The sequence below is a fragment of the Convolutriloba macropyga genome, chromosome 7 (assembly GCF_964194025.1).
Source record: "Convolutriloba macropyga chromosome 7, txConMacr16.3, whole genome shotgun sequence".
In the NCBI taxonomy this organism is placed as follows: domain Eukaryota; kingdom Metazoa; phylum Xenacoelomorpha; order Acoela; family Convolutidae; genus Convolutriloba; species Convolutriloba macropyga.
In genome coordinates this window covers 17701735-17722310 of record NC_134474.1, presented here as the reverse complement: position 1 = coordinate 17722310, position 20576 = coordinate 17701735, and the positions used below count along the sequence as shown (strand labels likewise).

Genomic DNA, 20576 nt, shown 5'->3' with positions numbered 1-20576 from the left:
ATGCATCTCTGATTGGTTGTAGATAAAGTTGTTGACAGAAAATGAAAAGTTTTCCATAACGTCAATTTTCCAGTGTGAATTTGATGTCATGGGATGTTTGTTAAACATGTGAAAGTTCCGTCAAATTTTCTGTATAAATAACAGGTTGATTCGCAAACCAATCACAAAGAATCTGATGCAATATTGTTAAGTCGTAATATTGTTTTGCTGGTGTTGAGATGGTTCCAGTTTCAGTATAAAATTATTTATGAAATTGAAATACTAATAAATGTTACAAAATATAAATGTTGAAGAAAATGAACAAATCCATATGGCTTCGATAGAATTTAGCAATAGATTTTGGCTTGTCATGCTATTCTACCTTCACTGCTTGAAATGGTCTTGAAGCGCTAAACAATTTGGTTGTTGAATTAGTAAGCTCAGCCACCACAACTACGCTTCTACATTTCATCTTGTCCTAGTTTAATTCATAACTGCTGGATTTTGATCTAAACTTGAAGAAACTTGTATTGTCATTGATGTTCAGTACAATTGTCCTTTTCACGCATTGACAGTTGAACATAGATGAATTTATCTGCAGAAACCCAACTTCTATGCTTTATAAAAACATTTAAAAATCAACTGAAATCAAATATTACGTAAAACAAGAATAATGATCGCGAAAACACCTAAGCGCTGGACGGTTAGATTAAATGTTCTTATCTCAAGATTAAACACAAATTAATACAAGAACAATAACTGTCAAACAAAAATTATCCTCACACCAATTTCTTCGAACCGCAAAAGTCGGAAACAGCATTTTCACCTCATAATTTTAGTAATAAATAGCCGTGCCGCTATCTAATTGAGGAAAAAAGAAGCAGCACATTGAAATGAAGCAGCACATGTTTTACTTTAAAGTTTATTGTTTGTGCCTTAAAATTTTGGTAAGGAAAATAACACAAACGCAGATAAAACCGAAACTATTAAAAATTCTGATCGAATATCACCAAAAATTTTGTCTGTTCAGTAAAAAATTTTATTCAAGTTAATTTTGCTTAGTTTTACTTGATCTTATTTTCCTCATAAAAAGAAACATTATCCTGTCAAATATACCGATTCAGCAATCAAATATTTTGAAATCACTTTTGAGCTGTGAAAATTGACATAAGCAGAATAACTATTTTTTCTTAGATGCTGAAAACTTGTGAAGATCCTAAAACAAGGACAACCCATATGGTAATCCGCTCAATATCTATACTTATTAATGCATAGCTATCATACTGTAAACTATAAAACTTCCTATCAAGTCCCCGTTGCCAATTACATTTTAATCTGAAACAAGGAGGCTCGAAAATCCGCATTTGCAAATAATGTCCCCATTCCGCTAATAAACAATTCTGACTTAATCTTCTAACAAATGAAGAGATAGGAAACTTCAAATATTCACATCTGTTCGAAAACATTTTTTCGTTTGTATAAAAAAATGTTAAAAAACACCAAATACTGCTGGTAAAAAATAATGCCGTGCCGAATTAGAGCACCGTCAAAACACTAAGTGACAAAGTTAAGAAACAGATAAAACCTAAACTACGCAACTTTACTTTTCGCCGACTAGACAGCACATGGGAATTGTGAATATAAATCACATTGAGTCTAAAAAAGACAAATTTCAGCAATCCATTGAACTTTTGGAACCACATGATTTCAATAGTCATAACAAACCTTAGCTTTGAACTAAAGAAAATACTGGATAGATCTCCAAAAAACTCCTCAAACAAACAATGTGCCCTATAATTTGTAACAATACAAAAAAATCAAATACAGAAACGCTATTAAAATATACAACCGTTTAACGAAAACACAAAGTGTTCAAGCTACTAAAGTGAAAAGCTATTAGCTGACAAGTACATATAATCATCAGTCAGTTATGACAATGTTTCTTAAATTATTATACAACTGAACGACTATATATGTTCATTTGAAATGGGACCTCTTATCAAGACGATTATATGAAAAGAATTAGTGTTATGATCACAAGTAATCAAAAATTATTTGATCTGTTACTGTCCATGTAACAAAACATTCATTGAATAAACCAACAAAAAAGTTAAAGTTTGTGTTAAAGTGTAGGGGATCTGTCAATGATCAGAATGAGTTGAACCAAAAATGATCAAAAACACTGAATTATTCGAAAACCAAAAAATTTTAAAACCAATGCTTTCCAACTGACCACATTAAATAGGTTGATTTATATCACAATAGAAAACTAATGAGACCTGTCATTAATCAGAATAATTCTTACGAGTACAAAAAGAGGATGTAAAAGAGGCAATACCAAGATATTCAATAGATGAGAGCGGGAAGAAAGAGATGAAGCTATTCACTTCAATTTTGCACATGTTAAAATGAACCATTTTATATTGCCTATAGGACCTCTCATTGTTACGATAATCCGACCAGAATTAAAAAATAACAATTATAGGGGAATGGAGTACCTTAAAATTAATGAAAATTTTTAAGGACGAAACAAAAAAAAAACTATTAATTATCAACTGACGGCATCGAATAGGTCAATTTAAAGAAAACGAGAATTGTCATTAATAAGAACAAGTCCCAGAACTACAAAAGTAACAATATATAGGCAAAAACTACAAATTCAACAGAGAAGTGAAAAGTCGAAGATACTAAAATCCATTAACTACGCTCTAAAAACTGTAGATATATGTTCATTTGGACCTTTTTCTATTGCCTTGTGAAAAGGTTGCATTGTAATAATTTGACAAGACCACAGAAAGAACCAAAATTTCGAGCAATTATAAAACAGTTCTAGATTGTTTTGAAAACTCTTTAGTATCAAAATTGCAAACCCACTAGCTCTTGACCAAGCTGAAAGTTGACAAGCAATAATAAAAATGGGGGCGAAGTTCAACAATAGTCGCATTTTTTGAAAAATATTTTTCAAGGTTATAACCGCCATTTGGTCTCAATTTAACAATCTAAATATGTTCACTTGCTCCTCTTTTAACTATTGATAGTCACTCACAATACCACATAAATTGCAATAAATGCTGGTATAACTCAAATTTTTTTTTAAAGTTAAAGAAAAACAGGCCATAAAAAGCATGGCTATTCCCTAAAATCGAACCAGACGCTCATTGGACTGCATTTGAGTGTATATGAGCTCTGTCGCTACTTTAATTTCGCTAACAAAACTTTTGGTCGAGAATTGACATGAAAAAAAAAACAAAAAAAATGTAAAATAATTTAAAAAAACTGCTCTCCCATACAATTCGATTCCTTTTGATTGTAAAAACTCACGATCATACCAAAACTATCTTTTCTCTAACTCACAGTCTAATGAGAACTTGAAATTGTCTCCAATCTTGACAGAACATAAAACAAGTTGAGTATATAGTCCCCCCCCCCCCCCCCCCCACAAAGTGCGGTCGGAACTAGCGTGAGCAGTGAAAACGTTTTCGAGTAAATTTGCTCGATGAAAGTGTACAATTCGCGGCCTAATATCATCAATCGATTGGTAGTGTTCAACTAAAAATTAGTTAATGCCAAACTACAAATTGCTTGAACTATACAATTAAAATTCGAATTGCAAACGTTATGCTTACAGATCATAAACCATTACACGGCAGCTCAAACACACCATTTATACATGCAAAAGTTATGCTTTCATTAGTTTCATATTAATCGTCACAATTATCAACCTCTAAACTGTTCATAGATGTCAACTTCGCTACACGTACGACTCTCGATTCGGATCCGAATCACAGGCACTCGGCGTTTCTCGTTCAAAAGCATTTGCCGATTGCATGTAAGTCGCGCCATAAGCATCTCCACCCTCTAAACACTCTCTCGAAGTCGGGCTGTAACTATGACCATAAAAGGAAGGATCAGAGCCTGCAAAACTAGTGAAAACCGAGAGAGATTCCAGAGCAGTGTTGTTCGGGCTAATTAGACTGTTTTTGGGTAACGTCGGGCTAATAAAATCGGGCGGTGGTTTTCTCGGGGCGTGGAAATTTCCGTTGGACAATACATTACTGGTTTCCTTTCGGATTGTCGAGTTGCCCGAAGTGGGGTTCTGACGATTTGGTTTGTTCTGGTTATACGAAGGCGACTTCGTGTCGTAACCCGCGATGTTGCTTGAGGAGTTTAAAATTGGGTTTGTAGCCGAGGCAGGCGACGCTCTATCGAGTTTAATCGTATTTTGGATGGAACTTTGCGAAGCTGAATGGTTTCTGTTAACCATCGTTGGCATTGTAGAATGATTGTTAATTAATTCCCGTTTGTCTAGTGTGTCTTTCATGGTGGAAACTAAGCTATGAGTTGGTGAAACTGCACCTCCGTAGTTAGCAGGCGATGAGTTTTTGGGTAAAAGTTTACCCCTGGCCGTGTCTTCGTTTCTAGAATCGGCCCCGGCATTGTTGAACAACCTTTTCCACGCATTCCTCGCTTCGGAAAGAAGGATGCACTTTTCAGAGAAAAATAGCCAGCTTTGAGTGACGTTTGCAAAGCAGAATACAAAGTCGAAAGTTTGGAGGTCCAGCGATTGAGCGAAAAGCCATGTTGCAGAAAACAAGGCAAGCAAAATTGTCATTGACAAAACGTGTTTCTTAAAAGCTGTCAAACTTGCGTCTGAAGTATCGTACAAAACTGTTGGACCTTTGTGAAAATTGTTTGGAGAGGGGGTCCCGCTGGGGTTCGAACCCGGGTTGAGGAGGTGATGTTGTTGGTGACAATTTGTGTTTTTGCTTAATGTGCTGCTAAGGGTCTCTAGGTACCCGTCGTTTAAGGGCATGTGTGGTAACTGGTTAGAGTGAGAACAGCAGTTTTTGCAGCAGTAAATCCACAGAATGACAAATAGATAGACACAAAGGCCCACAATGACCACGATGGCCGCGGGAACAGCCAATGAGAGATAGTAAGCTATCTGCTCTGATTGGTCAGTTATCCTACAGCTGAAACAAAAAATTATCCAATCAATTGAGTTAAATGTTAGCATATCATCAGACAAATCAGTTGTTTTTTCAAAGTTGAAAGAATACCTAATGATTTCAAAAATAAGTATTTGTTTAAAGGTTCTATAAGTTGCAATTAGTTAGTTCAAACTCCTGTTTTAACACCTGTTTGTTTTCTTTATTAAGGCAGCATGAAAATCTCAATTCAGTGGTCGATTCAAAAGAAAATAAAGGACAAGTGATATTTTTTTTTAATCCTAGACTTTTCAAAAAATGCGATATCTTTCCAACTTAATGTTGAACTTACTATATATCGTTGATATGGAACAACTCTCCATTGTTTATCATCAACATCGGGACAATTATCAGCAGTGGGGTCACTGAAACAAACAAATTTGTTTATTCTGCTACTTTCTGATATACGGTTTAGCTGGCGGACGACGCATTAGGGGCTTAGTCGAAAACAAAGATTGCAAAATTTAGCCAAAAAGGAGCAAATAGAACAATTCTGGAGTTGTGATTGGTCAATTTGAGAGGATATTTCCTAAACTGAGAATGGAATGGTAGTTTTTTTATCATCCAGCGTAACGAAGGTCTAACCACCTAGTTACACTCTCCAGTACTCTCCGGCGGTCACCAGCTAAATTTCTCATGATTTTGTCGTCTAAGCCCCCTGTCGGCTAACATGACAAGCATTACGTCAACTCACCCCAGGCAATGACGAAATACTTCAAAGCAGGCATTGAGAGACAATTTTGACTGTTTAGCACCATCGCCCCACTATTCGGGGACGCCCCTCCAACCCTCCCGACCGCAACCGAACCCAGAGTACTGGACACTCCAGGTCCATTGCCGTTCTGGGTTCGAGTCCCGTTGGACACCACAACACTCGCACCGGTTTTGTTGGTTCCTCGCACTTCAAAATGAGTTGACAATTGTTGGAATAGAAAGACAGCGTCGGCTACGAACCACAGGAGTGTTGTAAGGGTGAAATAGTGCATGGAGAGGGCGACCCAATCGCAAATTGAGGAATGGTCAAATCGGGTTCGGAGGGCGGCTACGATGAAGGATATGTTGAGAAGCAGAAGAGAGAGGGCTAGGTTGATTGTTACTGTTCCACGCAGTTGGCGTTCGTTTCCGCGGAGAGAACTAAAACAAAAAAGCACCCCTGAGGAAACCAATGTCAAATAAGTTAAGCACAAAGAATTCAAGGGTGACTTGATAGAACACAACAGCAATTCCGCCATTTACCTCAAGAAAAAGGTTTGGTCAGCACCCGGGTTGACGATTCTTGGGAACCATATCTGGTCCCATACAGGCCATACAAATTTTTTTTTAATATGATCTTGCTATGGTTGCCAAGATTTCCATATATGATTCTTATATGCTATTTAAGATTAAAAACATTCAGCGATAGCGATATATGACAAAATGAAGCAACTTGTAACTTTTGCATGAGCTTTTTAGATTAGATTTGAATTACCAAATGCTGTATAAATTGCACAATACATGAATACGTATAGAGCATGGAGGGACAATCATTTAGGTCGGAACCTGTCGAGTGATATCATTTGTCAAGAACATTAAATATAATCAGAAAAACATACGAGATCACTTTTTCTGTACTAAAAAATTGTTTAGACAGTCCTGAGGCAATTCTCTTGTCTAAGTATGCGGTTAAATTTGTCGGGCTCCTGTTGATAATTTTCAAAGGAATAGAAGTTTCTAGCTTGGCAAATAAACTGAAAAGTTGACGCACTTCTGTTACCAATATTTCGTTGTGTCATTTCCTCTGAAAAATTTTACTGCAATGTAGCAGTTGTCCTGAAACATAACACGAAAAATTTTTTCGAGGAAATAAAAAAAACAAATTATTTGTAACGGGAGTGCGAAATATTTTTCAATTTACCTTTCTCAATTATTTGCCAGGCTTTTTTGTTTCCTACTTAGTTTTGGCACAATTGAAAAAACAATGGGTTTGTGTCTGAAAATTTTAGCACGCAAACTAATAACTGCGTACATACGAAGCTCCTCAATAGAGTGCTTAGCGATAAAAGTGCTGCAATATTGACCAAAACACAGATAGTTGGGTTTGACAGACAAGGAAAAAAATTCAAAAATTTTCATTTTCTCGCTAAAAGCCTATTTATTGGATACAATAGAGTAAATAGCAATAATAGTTTGGGATAAAAAGAGCACGTCAAATTGGAAATAAAATAGCGAGTGCAGAATATAAGCCCTACCTGTCCAGTAATAGAAAATTCCTAAAATGTATGTAATTTAGAGATTTCCTAAATTTTGATTTAAGTAACGAAGGTCTCAAAAACAGGATGTTATCAAAAGTATGATTTTTCCAGGCATCGAGTAGTTGCGAGCACCAGCGGACCGCTGCTCATGGTGTAGTATTGCTAATTGGATAATTGCCGCCGCAATTACCGATACTACAGAGAGTATAATTATTTAACCGTCGACTTTGTGAACACTTTAGACTTAGTCTAAACTGACGGAATATTAAGAGAGAGCTATGCTGCGTGAATTGCGTTGAGTGAATGAATACATTATTCATAGCCAAACACTGCTGTGTATTATTTAATACACTATGCAGCGGTCCATACCGGCTGATTCACCACCGCTATTAATACGCGTAATACGTGAAGGATACTGAAGCTATCCAGGCCGCTCTTCAGCACCAATTCTGAAACGAATATATGACTAAAGACGAGTAGTAGTCGGCTCCACGAATAACCTAGGAATTGATTCGGAGCTAGTCATAGGTCTTGTGATTTTTTAGTCGTGTTGACTCAATTATAAACACGCACGAGACTAGATTTTGCTGCTGAAGGAAATCAGAACAAAACTCAACCAGCGCGAAAGTAAGACGCTAAAAATCTAACCAAAAAATTCTCTTCTCTCTCTTCCTCTCTCTGCTCTAAGAGCGAAACCACTATTTTCTCCGCTAAGCGGGACTATCTGCAGCAATTGTAAGTCTGCCAATTTTCTAACAAAAATAGAGTTAAATTATTATTCATATCCAGCAGTAAGATGGATTCAATTTCTTGATTAAGATTAGATACCCCACCATATTTTCAAGTAGGAATTAATCCCCAATTGTGCTCTATCATTTTTATCTATTTACTAATTAACCTTTGTATCTAACCAATTTTATTTTCTAGCAAATAACACATAGATTTGGAAATTAGCAAAGAACATTGTGAGCATATTGTGAGACTTATTCTAGCACGCAATTAAGGTCGCTACAATAATATAGGTTTAGCTCTAGTGTGGTAATTAAGATCAAGCGAATAAAATACCTACCACATCAGAGTTAAAAACTGGTGCGACGAGGAATAAAGAACGTCGGTTGCTCACACATTTAGGAGCCTGGTGGACTTTTTGTGGCTAGTTTTCCAAACCAAAAACCCAGAGGTCACACAGGTTCTATGGTAGGGCCACATACCGCGCTATCCCAGTACCTGTGTGAGATGTTCTAAGATTCTGAACGTCTCAATTACGACCGACTAAAAGAGACGGGTTCTCCCCACAAAAGAACAGTCCACTGATTTAATAACTTTGAGCACCGGTTCTTTGCTTCTCAGACCCAAATTTTGACACTGTAGGTTGGTTTTTTAAGCGCACACGTGAGTACATAATTGTGTATCATAAAAAGACGTATTTGTACTCCCCCCCGCACAAAATTCGACAAGACCGGTCACATTAATGTTACTTTTAGACTAAATAATTGTGTTCAACTTAACCAAATCTTTAATACTGTTAGCATAACGAACTGTACTATCCCCCCTAGTCCTATATACGAAATCATACATCAATATTCATTAATCTAGCTCGCATTTATTGTCCGTAACTTAACCTTAGCGTGTCCTATACATCTTAACTTTTGATTTATCATTTAAATTGTCGAACTTATCATCCTCCAAACCCATAGTATTGCAAAAACAAATTGACCCACATGCAAATAAGCCTAGTTTAACGTTGTTTTGCTTCATTATACATGCATAGTGTACCTTTTAATGTATCTAGAAGTTAATAAATCACTCTGATAGCTACAAATAACGTTGTATTGTTAACCAAACACCCCAGCAGTCACTATAACGCCCCGATTTAGCCCCCCAATTTCCAAAATTTCATAGTTTTGAGTTAAGCAAAGTTGGTTTTATGAGATTTTTAGCCCGATTTTGCCTATTTTCTGCCTAATTTAACAGGAATTTATGAGAATTCCTCCTAAAATCAGCCAATTTTACAGAATTTTTCACAAGAATTGTCCGGAATAAAGTGAAAACTTTTAAATTTTATTAGATTTTTGAAGAATTTAGCCCTGTTTGGTGTAGAAATTGTGTGTTTTTTGCCTAAATTCACCTCAGTTTTGACTAAATAATTGAGTTTTGGTGCCAAAATCCACTAAATTTCACCAAAATAAGCCCAGATTGTTCTCTAAAATTGCCAAATTAAGCTCATATATTCCTAAAATTCACTTATTTAGACCAAATTTTTTCAATTTTTACCTAAAAAGTGCCCAATTTTAGAGCCTTTAGTCCTAAATTTGCCCATTTTTGACCAAAATATTTCAGTTTTTATCTGAAATTCATGCAAATTTATCGGTTTTAATCCAGAATTTGCCTGAAATTAACCAATAACTAACTATATGTAGTAAATTTTGACCACAATTTTTGCTTTTAGACACAAAATTGAAATAATTTTAACCCGAAACTATTAGATTTGACCCAAATTATTGACATATTAGCCCAAAATTGTCAAAAAATTGTCAAGTTTAGCCAAAATTTTCCCGATTTCACCCTGTTTCATTAAGAAAACACCCGCTTTTGGTAAAGAATTGTCAAAATTTGCCAAGATCTTACAATATTTTGTCTAAATTGATCTGGTAATTGATCAAAATTGACCCAAAATTGTCATTTTTTGCCCAAAATTGACCCAAAATTCACTCAGGTAATCCAAAAATTGCCCAGAACTTGTAAAAAATTACCCAAATTGAACCACAACAAGTGAAAAATATCTCATTTTGGATACAAATTAGCGGCACAAATCTCAAAATTGGCCTCAAAATTCCGAATAATTTCCTGAAATTCGCCAATAATCCTGAAGTATGACTAAATATTCGAACACAGAAACAAGAAAATAGCTATTGAAGACTATTAACGCCTGTTTTAAGTTCATATACTAATAGAAATATAGCGTTTTGTCCAAAACTAACCACCAAAACGGCAAACTTAAAGGAAATAACACGATCTTTTCGTGCAACCTTTTTCAGTAAACGTTCCCTTTACTGGTATTTTGTAATATTTAAGTTTCTCCTTCGTTTTTCTGAGCCATATATTCGATTGCACTTGTTGGGTTACGTATAATTCTGCTACAAATTCACTTCAACAAATTTAAATTTCCAGTTTTTGCAAAAAAGTTTATGGAATACCTAATAGGAGACAAACAAATAAGTATTAAGGATAACTCAGCAGACTGTCGAGTGCTCAAATACGTCACTGACGTTGAACAATCATACGTGACAATAGTCTACCGTATCAAAATAACAAAAACTGTTGGTCAAGTAACCATTTTCAAAACTGAAAACACCTCTCTAGATTATTTGTTTAATAGACTTAATAAACGTGGCTCAATCATCGATTTACAATGTATGTACACTCTACCACACGCTTCCAATAAATGAGCGAAAGCAGCCAAAATCTGAAATTAGTACCCTTGCCAGATAATAAACTCTATAAGTTTGAAAAAGTTTGCATGTTATCACCCACACTACCTGACTTTGTTAAAGAAATAATCCAAAAAGAAATAGTTTATTGTGTTCTAATAAGAAAATCTGATAGCGATAATCAAATCATTTCCTATCGAGTCAGAGTATATAGGCCAATACTAACAACCGCCTACTCTGAAAGCAATCAAAAACCAAAATTTTGTCAGTCAGGAAAATTTTTCTGGATAGAATTTCGACTAACCGAAGATGGTTGCTATCAACGAATGAACAAATGCCCATAATTATTTAATCTCAAAAATTTTTGTATAAAACGAAGTGAAAAATAAAACAAAAACTCATTTTTATTCTTATTGTCTTATATTCAAGCTTATGGATATTAGTACAAAGCATCTAAATGTAACAATTTTGTACGACGATAAAGTTGCAAAAGTTAAAAGGTACACCTTAAATAACGATAAACAATCTCTGATTATTTATTACAGGTTTGTTAACGATCCGCGCCTACACAGTTTTATAACATATGCAAGTTCTAATCCTGATTTTTACAAAACTTTGAAAGCTTTGCACACGCCCAATAGTTATATTGAACTCTAGTTCACTCTAGTACCTAATTTTGTAACTTATACTGTCAAAAATTACACCTTTTTTAGAGCAAAAGTTGAATTCGATGAATATTGACGCTAACTTCTTGAATATTATAATCAAACTTGGTCATAATACAGGCAAAGTTACTAGTTATAAATTAGATAAGAAAAAGCAATATATGTACATTTTCATTAATTTTGATAACATTCCAGGACTAGCTTGTTACATAACACATGCGGAAAACAACCCAAAGTTTAACCAAATTTTAGACGCACTTCGTACCCCAAATAGTGTTTTTGAGATAGGACCATTTGTTTAAGCAAATTGTCTGAATATTTTCTAAATTCTATAAAAAATTGTTTGACCTTTGCATAGCTTCAAATTCTTTTGATTAGACTTTTATATTGCTTCTTTCGTTTATAGTATCTTTTTCATATAAAAACTTAGTAATAATTCAACAAAAACCTTAAAACAAAAATGGCTAACATCGTAGCATACCCAGACATTTCTCTTGAAAAATTTACAGGCTTAGACCCAAGTGAGGACGTAGCAGATTTTCTAAGTCTAATAGAGAGAAAAATAGAGTTTTCATTAGGAGTTAGACCAGGACCAGGAGATGCACAAAATGCATATGACGCACGTAGAAAAGCATTATTTGGCTCAGTCTTAAGAGGACCAGCAGCCCAATGGTTCGATTCCTTGCCCGCAGCGGAACCATGGGATGATGTTAGGACAGGTTTCCTAAATAGATTCACAGACGAGAAAGACAAGTACAGAAAACGAATTGAGGTAGAAAACATTCGTAGACAACCAGATGAATTAATCAAAAGTTACGTACACAGACTAACAAAAGCAGTGGAAAAGGGATGGCCCGACCCATTCACAGATGCTCAAAGGCAAACTAAGTGTATGGAATTTTTTGTAAGAGGACTAACTCCTCCAGCACTTAAACAAAAAGCGCATCAATATTTGATAGAAACACCCAACGCAACATGGGAACAACTTAGAAATCAAGTTAGCTCTAAAGACTTAAGTTTTGCAGTAAGTAGTGATTTCACAGGTACAGCATCTAGCAGCATAGACAATAAAATGGAGATAGATGGTATAAAAGACCAGCTCCAAGAATTAGCAAGTTTAATGAAAAACAACAGAATTAGCGCAGCCTACAACCCAAACGAGCCTAGAAATAAACAAAATTACACACGATTTTGTAAATTTTGCAGAAAGTCGGGTCACACAATAGCATATTGCTATGCAAACAGAGACTTTAAAGAACAAAACAGACAACAACCACAGCAAAGAGATAAGTTTAGAGATAACTATCAAAGCTATAGAGAACGTCGTCCAAGAGAAGATAGTTATGATAGAAATCAGAACCGATACAGACAAGACACTAGACCACATAACAGTTACTACAACCAAGATAACCGCAGACAATACTCTCCTCATCCTAGATCTGAGAACAATAACTTCAGAAATCGCTCACAAAGCTTTGAGAATCGAGATCGACGCTATAATAGCAGATCCAACGATCGTAGACCCCAGGATAATAGGAACTATTCCAGGGAACGACAATATGATCGAAACGATTCCCGAACAAGGTATCGTGAGTCAAGCAGTCCAAGACAGGACTATAGAAGAAGTAACAGTTCTAATCAGAATTCTAGAGATAACAGTAGAGACCGTAACTCAAACAGAGTTCAATTCAGAGAAAATAAAGTTAATGGATTCTTTGTGGACAATCAACAAGATGAAATTAATTTAAACTAGACGAGTCTCCGTACAAAAATAAAAAGACAAACATTTTTATTAACTTGTACATTCACGCCGTCGGAGACAGTAATAAACATAACGGTTTCGAATCGCAGTTTCTAGTTGACACAGGAGCAACGTGTTCCCTAATAAACTTTGATTTCCTACAAGAACTTAAGTCACTGATTGATGTTAAACTAATTGAGTCAAAACAGAAAACAATTGCAGTCAACGGTGAACGATTAAAATTCTTAGGCTACATTCATGTCCCAATCTCATTTGACATTGAAGGCAAATATTACACAGATCTCAAAACATGGGTTTCAGAGAAAAACGGTTGCGAATTAAACATCCTAGGAATGGACTTTTTGAATTTTGCAACAAAATCAATCGAGTTCACAACTCCAAAAATGAACTTAAAAATTTATCCAAACGTCTCAATCACACTCTCAAAATATCAAACAAAAAGTTATCCTTTTGTAAGTAAATTTGAAAAAGTTGTACTTAACAGACCTTTCGAACTAGCACCGAAATCTAGCAGAGTACTAACAATTACACCATCAAACCAATTTTTCAAACAAGGAACATCATTTATAATTGACAATCGACTCCAGGGCAAAAGTATTTACACATACAACGTCTATTGTGTAAGAAAAGAAAAAGAGTTGCCAATAATGCTAAATAACCCTGGTGATCGTAAAGTAACAATAGATAAAGGTTCAATAGGATACACTTTGGAAGAAATTTGCAAAAAAACACAAAAGTACACACTGATTGATAACGTCTCGTTCTTAGATGTCTTAACAGAAACTGAAACAGATTTCAATCACATCTTTCATGTGACTGAAAAAGTCGAAAACCCAATTCAGACTTTAGAAAATCCGAAATTAGACAAAACAGATATTAGACAAAAGCTGAAAAAAGCTCAGAAAAAGGTTCAAGAAAAAGAATTTGCAGACCACAATGAATTAGAAACAGATTTTAGTCAAGATCTAAAAGACTTAAAACCAAAAGCAACAATAGAAGGTGAAATTCGACCACAACAAATACCACCAGAAAAACTGGAAATATTTAGTAAATCAGACCGTGAGTTTCTCAAAAAATTTGACTTCAGTCAATCTGACATTAATGATGCACAATTACTAGATCTCATGAAACTTCTTGCCAGAGACAAGGACGTCTACTCTCAGCACAAGTATGACGTTGGCAAAATAAAGCAAAAATTTCACGTAAAACTTCTACCAAATTCAACCTTGACTAAGCAGAGACCATCACGAGTGCCATTGCACCATCAGGAAAAACTTGAAATTTTGCTAGATCAGCTCTGTAAAGCAGGAATAATTCGAGAAATGGGAGACGACACCGAAATGGGATTGTCATTTATTAATCCCGTTATCATCCTTCCAAAGGGAAACATAGTGAAACTAGTAATAGACGCTAGGTATCTAAACTCAATAACAGACCTAAGTAAGTATTCATGGCCTCTAGAGCCAATAGGTTCTTTACTGACTAGACTAAACGGAAACTACTTCACTACAAGTGATTTATGTTCTGCATATAATCAAGTCCCTCTAACGGAGGAAACACAACAATTGACGAGTTTCGTAATAGGTTCAAAACAATACACGTTTCAACGTGGTTTTTACGGACTTTGCGGACTACCAAACTTTTTCAGTAGGATAATGACAATCCATTTTGCACCCTTAATAAAATGTAGACAAGCCGTGACTTATATTGATGACACAATCATGCAAGCTCAGACAGCTGAAGAGATGTATGCAATCATAAAAAAGTACCATCTTTTGCTACGCAAAGCAGGACTGAAAGCTCAACCTGAGAAAACAAAATTCTTTTTGCGTAAAGTACAATTCTTAGGACATGTAGTAGGAAAAGACGGAATTCAACCAGTAAAGAAAAGGGTTGAAGATCTCAAAGCCTTAAAGACACCTGAGAATAAACGAGATGTAATGCGAGTCCTAGGTTGTTTAGGATTTTACAGCATGTACATAAAGAATCTGCATGTAGACAGTAAGCCATTTTACGATCTTATAAAAACTGAAACCACTTTTCAATGGACAGATGAACACGAGAAGTTGTTCAGAGAAATTAAGGATCGTATAAGTGAAGATACAGTCTTAGCAATTCCTGACACCAGATACCCCTTCCATGTTCATGTAGATGCATCATCAATTGGTGTTGGTTCAATTTTAGTTCAAGAATTTCCTACCGGAAAACGGATAGTTTCATTTAATTCTCGAGTTTACACAAAAGATGAGCAAAAAATGAGTACAACAGCTAGAGAACTTTGTGGCGTAATTTCTGCTCTACAAACGTATGAGCATTACATAATAGGTTCTCCACATCCAGTTTATCTCTACACAGACCACAAGCCCCTACTGTATCTTTGGGGACGTAGAGGAAAATTATCTCATCGATTTTTCCGCTATCAACTTGTCATTTCACAATTCCAAAACTTAAAAATAATTTGGACAGAAGGCAAAAACCTAGCCTTTCCAGACATTCTAAGTAGAAACGTCTCGATAAAAGACTTAGACAAGTATCAACTGAAACACAAAAAAATTCCGAAAGACATTAAATTCTACGACGAGTCAGGCAACGAAGAAAAATACTTCGTGTTGCATGACAATGAAAAGGGACAGAAAAATGATTGCTACCCCATTCTAAAACAAACTTTTCAAGGAGTTAAAAAACTGAATTTTGAAAATGAACAATTTTTTCAGACAAACTATAAACCCAGTGATCGAATTTGTTCAACTTCGGACATATCAGAATCCTTCTTGAAAGGAAATGCAATAAATCACTATCGCGGAAAATTCCCACTCAAAGAGCCAATCCTAAGCGAACAAGACGACAGTGAAAATTACTACTCTGATTTGTCTTTAGAATTTGATGATAATTTGGAAAAGGAAAAGGAGCACTTTGAAAAATTTTCTACAACAGAAGACGATCCTCTGTTAGATTCTGTTGAATTATCAGATTTAGAAATAGATGACATGAGTCTTGAGCAAGAGATTGAAGCAAGCAAAGCAAACTTTGATAGAATAGCAAGTGTTCGACTAGCAAAACCAATTTGTGAAAATAACGAAATTTCAGATGGAAAAGAACTAATCGAGAAATTATCTAGTTTTGCTAAAGATATTGACTTGAACATAGCAGCAATCAGCCAGGAACAATTCAAAGACCCAGTCATTCAGACTGTAAGACAACTTTCTGAATCAGGAAACAAAGATGAGAAAAATGTAAAATTTCGACAATCAAAAGCCATGAAAACGTACTTGAATAATTTTGAAAATCTTTGCCTAATTGGAAACATTTTATGTATTAAACAACCAACTGAAGATCCAAATATTCAAAACATCAAAATATGCGCACCATTATCCGTCTTCTTAAAAATTTTTGATTTAGCTCACCAAGATTCGCTTTCTGGACACTCTGGAAAAGATAAAACATTGTCAAGCATAAAACGCTTTTTCTATTGGCCAGGTTTATATAAATGGGTTTCTCACTTAATAGCGAATTGTTTAGACTGTCAAAAAAATAAACAAAAACGCAAAGACTTAAATGAAGCACCACTTGAAAAATGGACAGAAACTGTACCCTTCCCTTTCCACACGGTACATATAGATCACAAAGGTCCAATAAATCCACCTTCGAACGGAAACAAACATTGCCTAGTAGTAATTGATTCCTTTTCTCGTTACATCCAAGTCTACCCAGTTTCATCAACATCAGCAAGCGAAACAATATCAGCACTTGAGAAATTTTTTCTTACTTTTGGCATCCCACAAAAACTTGTGTATGATAAAGGATCAGCCTTTATGAATGAGGAGTTCACAAGTTGGACTCATGAACTTGGAATTACGCATGCTCCTAGAACAGCATATTCTCCCTGGACCAACGGAAAAGTTGAGATCCAAAACAAACATCTTGGCACACATTTCCGATTCTTTTTTGAACAAGCTAATCGTAATTGGAGTGACTTAGCACCAAAGTTCGCGTTTGCTCATAACACAACAGCAAACACTAGTACAGGATTAACACCCTACGAAATCGTTTTTGGCCAAAAGCCCCAAATTCCCCTTTCTCTGAAATTAGGATTATTAAGGTCTTCCGATTTAACTTGTAATTCAGAATTTTGCAAAGATTTACCACTCCACAAGCATTCAGAACAAAGTAGCAACAACGATCAAATAGATAAACTACTAAAACCAAAACTAAGTAGTTCATTGCTTGCTCGTGAAAATCAATTCAAACAAATTTACAAAACTGCATACAACAGAAGCCTAGAAGTTAACTCCAAAGCACATCAAAACAGAAACAAACATAAACTAGGTAAGCCTTTAGACGTAGGACAACTAGTGTTAATGGAAAACCACTCATTCGAGGACGGAAAATCCAAAAAGTTACATGAACTAAGAACAGGACCGTATGAAGTAACAAAAAATTGACAAATGTAAATTACGAAATAGAACTTGTTTCAAACAAAACTGTCAAAAAAGTTGCCCATAGAAACCATCTAATTGAGTACTTCCCAATCGAAAACGCAATTTCAGAATTAGTTGTTGACTATGGTTTAAGGAATGAAAACTTCCAACCATTCTACAAAAATTTAATGAATAAACAAGTTGAAAAACTTAATAAGCCAATGAATAAATTTTCCTTTCAACAACCCTATACTGAAACTGAATTTTTCCCAGTAGACAATTTTACAAGTAATTCGGATAACATACAAAATGAAAATAATCATGAAAAAATATTTGAAGATAACAATACCACAATAACAAAACCTGATTCAGGATTTCAAGAAGGTTTTTCAACTACGTTTGTAGATAACACACAAACACCTGATAACCGTAGTCGTAGTAGAACTAGAAGTTCTACCCCATATCCCGAAACACGTATTCGTTTTGCAGATCCACCTGACATTAGAGTCAGCCCGGTTAGAACACAAACCCGTGTACAATCACCCGAAGCAAACCCAACTCCCTCGGATGATCAACGTTCATCTCGAATCGATCGTCGAATTTCGGGACGATTGAAAAAACTTACTACTCGCTATCAAGCGGGATTTACTTAAATCTTACCTTATATATTTACGTTAAAGGTTCAAATCATCGGAAAATTAACTTCCGAGACCTTTTCTCTTACTTCTTCCAGCCTTATTCTTAGCTTTCTGACACTAAAAAAACCAAAAACTCAGTCAATCACTAATAAAATAAAGTTATTATGAAAAACAATAACTTCCTTTATAAATATTTAACTGTTTTGTTTGTCTTTACTGTTGTATCTTTTTGTAGACCCTCAGTTAGAAATGAGTTGGATGACATCTCCCCTACGTTAAAAGTTGTTCATTATGACTGTTCAAAAATGAAAGAAAGCAAAATGTATGCTTTAAATCAAGTAGCTCAATGCAACATTAAACCGGAAAATATTAAAGTTGCACCTGCAACGGTGACACTGTATCAAAGATCGTACAGAACAAAAGTAGAGGCAGTGATGTGTCGAGTAAAATCGCAAGCTTTAAGATGGCACTGTGGATTTTCATCGCACTCTTCTTTAGCATATGACCAAATTTATCTTACAACTGACGTCATAGTAACGCCAGAAGAATGCAGACGTGCAAACAAAACAGGAAAAATAGCAATAACAGAGTACGATAGAACTTATAAGCTAGACATTTCAAATGAAGTTTTAAAACACCAATACACACACGGTGGTCTGAATGAGGACGACCACTTAGAAGATAACACAGATTGCTCTGCGTCAGGAGAAGTAAAACTTTATTCCTTTGAAACACAAATGCAAAGAGTTGAACTCGAAGTTGATCAGGAAACAAAATCAGTTTTTACCCCATTAGGATTAAAACTTCCATGCGAACTCAAGGAAGGAGGTTGTGAAACAACATCACTAGACCCCTTCGCTTACTCATGGGATGTGCCAGAAAATTGCATTGTTACAAAACTTTTCACTCAAGTTGCAAAAATGATAAAGTTCACAAACGAACCAGATCCACCACAATACTACATCATAAGTACGCACGACATGCAAAATGATGTTTATCGTTTGCAAAACAACATGAAAATAGACCACACGCGAGACATAAAACTGAGGATAAATAATGAAAGAATTTATATTTGTGGAAAGCCTACTCCTTTGTTTATTACAAACTTTGATGATTTATTTGTTTCCTTCACAGGCGGATTTGATATGAATACGGGAAAAACCGTAATTTCGAAAAATAGTGTTAATTATTACAAAATGCAAGTCGGCACCGACAACAAAATAAGGGTGAACGGTTTTTACGAGACACCTAAAAACAAGCTAGTTGGTAGCCAACATTTTGGAAATCATAAAAAAATTCTTGAAAACGTTGGAAAAGACACTATCGATTATGATGCTCATATGCGTATGAAAATTAATTTCATGATGTATAAGATTTATCGTGATTTGGAACAGTCTGACTTCCTTATTTTACAAAATATGTGCGAGCTCAGACGCACTCAAATCCAAATGATCAATGCATTGTCTTACGAAAACAATAGATTGGCCGGATACATGTTAACCGGAAATCGTTCAATGTTTTTAGAAATTGAAGGTGTTATAGGTTTTCTATATCCGTGTCCAAAGAAAATTTCACCGCTTAAAGTACTTGATCGCTGTTACGACCGTATTCCGATCTTTTATGACGGAAAAACTATGTTTGTTAATCCTATTACGCGCCAAACATTTCCATTTGCAAATGAAATAGACTGTACAGATACTTTCAAAAATTTGTTTCAACTTGATTTAGATAATAATAATTCTTGGTATCAGTTGATGCCGGCGCCAGTTCCTTTTAAACCGCCCGCTGTTTTTGCTCCACAACAAATTGGTTATATTCAAAAAATCCCTGATTATGATTCTCGTCGTGCAGGTATCTACACTGTAAACCAGTTGAAAGATTTTTGGAGAACAATTTTGCATAAATCAGCTTCTAATTCAGTTTTGAAAAAGATTTCTCAAACAGTGCTTCAAAATGCACACGTAGACAGTAGTCAACGCGATATCTATCGCGCCGCAGGTCTCAATAATCGACTATACTTAGATTCAATGTTGTCACCATCATTTTTCCTTGATCACTTTAAGAGTACTTTTGGAGAATTGGCTATTACATAGAAAGAGCCGGAATTTTATTTGCATGTTTCATGTTGATCAAGTTCTTGATCGATGTCGTAATTTTTATTTTAAGAGCTTTCGAGATACAAAAACTGTCGAAAAACACTATTGGTTTTTGGAAAACACTACTAGGAGCCTCGTACAATTTGTTTCTACTTTCCATTGTCACATCAATTTATCAAACTCCTAAAAATGATGAAAATTCTGATAACAATACAAACAACGAACCAAACAGAAGTCGATACCTCAAGCGCACACCAGATAATAACATCTATCACGACAACAGTCAAATTGAATTGTCACCACTCACTGCACCTGAAGTAGTATCACCTCCTATTCAAGAAATACCACATCTTTATCCTAAAGTTCCT

General features: G+C 35.3%; 1 protein-coding gene across 5 annotated transcripts in view; it reads right to left on the bottom strand.

Moving 5' to 3' along the window:
• Positions 1-3539: 3539 nt before the first annotated feature.
• The window catches only part of LOC142342656 (uncharacterized), a 201459-nt gene continuing 184422 nt past the window's right edge, over positions 3540-20576 (bottom strand). For all 5 annotated transcript variants that reach the window (XM_075394110.1, XM_075394106.1, XM_075394109.1 and 2 more), the window contains exons 21-23: positions 5662-6101; positions 5260-5332; positions 3540-4952 (exon numbers count right to left, since the gene is read on the bottom strand). In XM_075394110.1, the coding sequence (XP_075250225.1) occupies positions 3731-4952; positions 5260-5332; positions 5662-6101 (1735 nt within the window). In that variant the 3' untranslated portion in view covers positions 3540-3730. The remainder of the gene's footprint in view (positions 4953-5259; positions 5333-5661; positions 6102-20576) is intronic.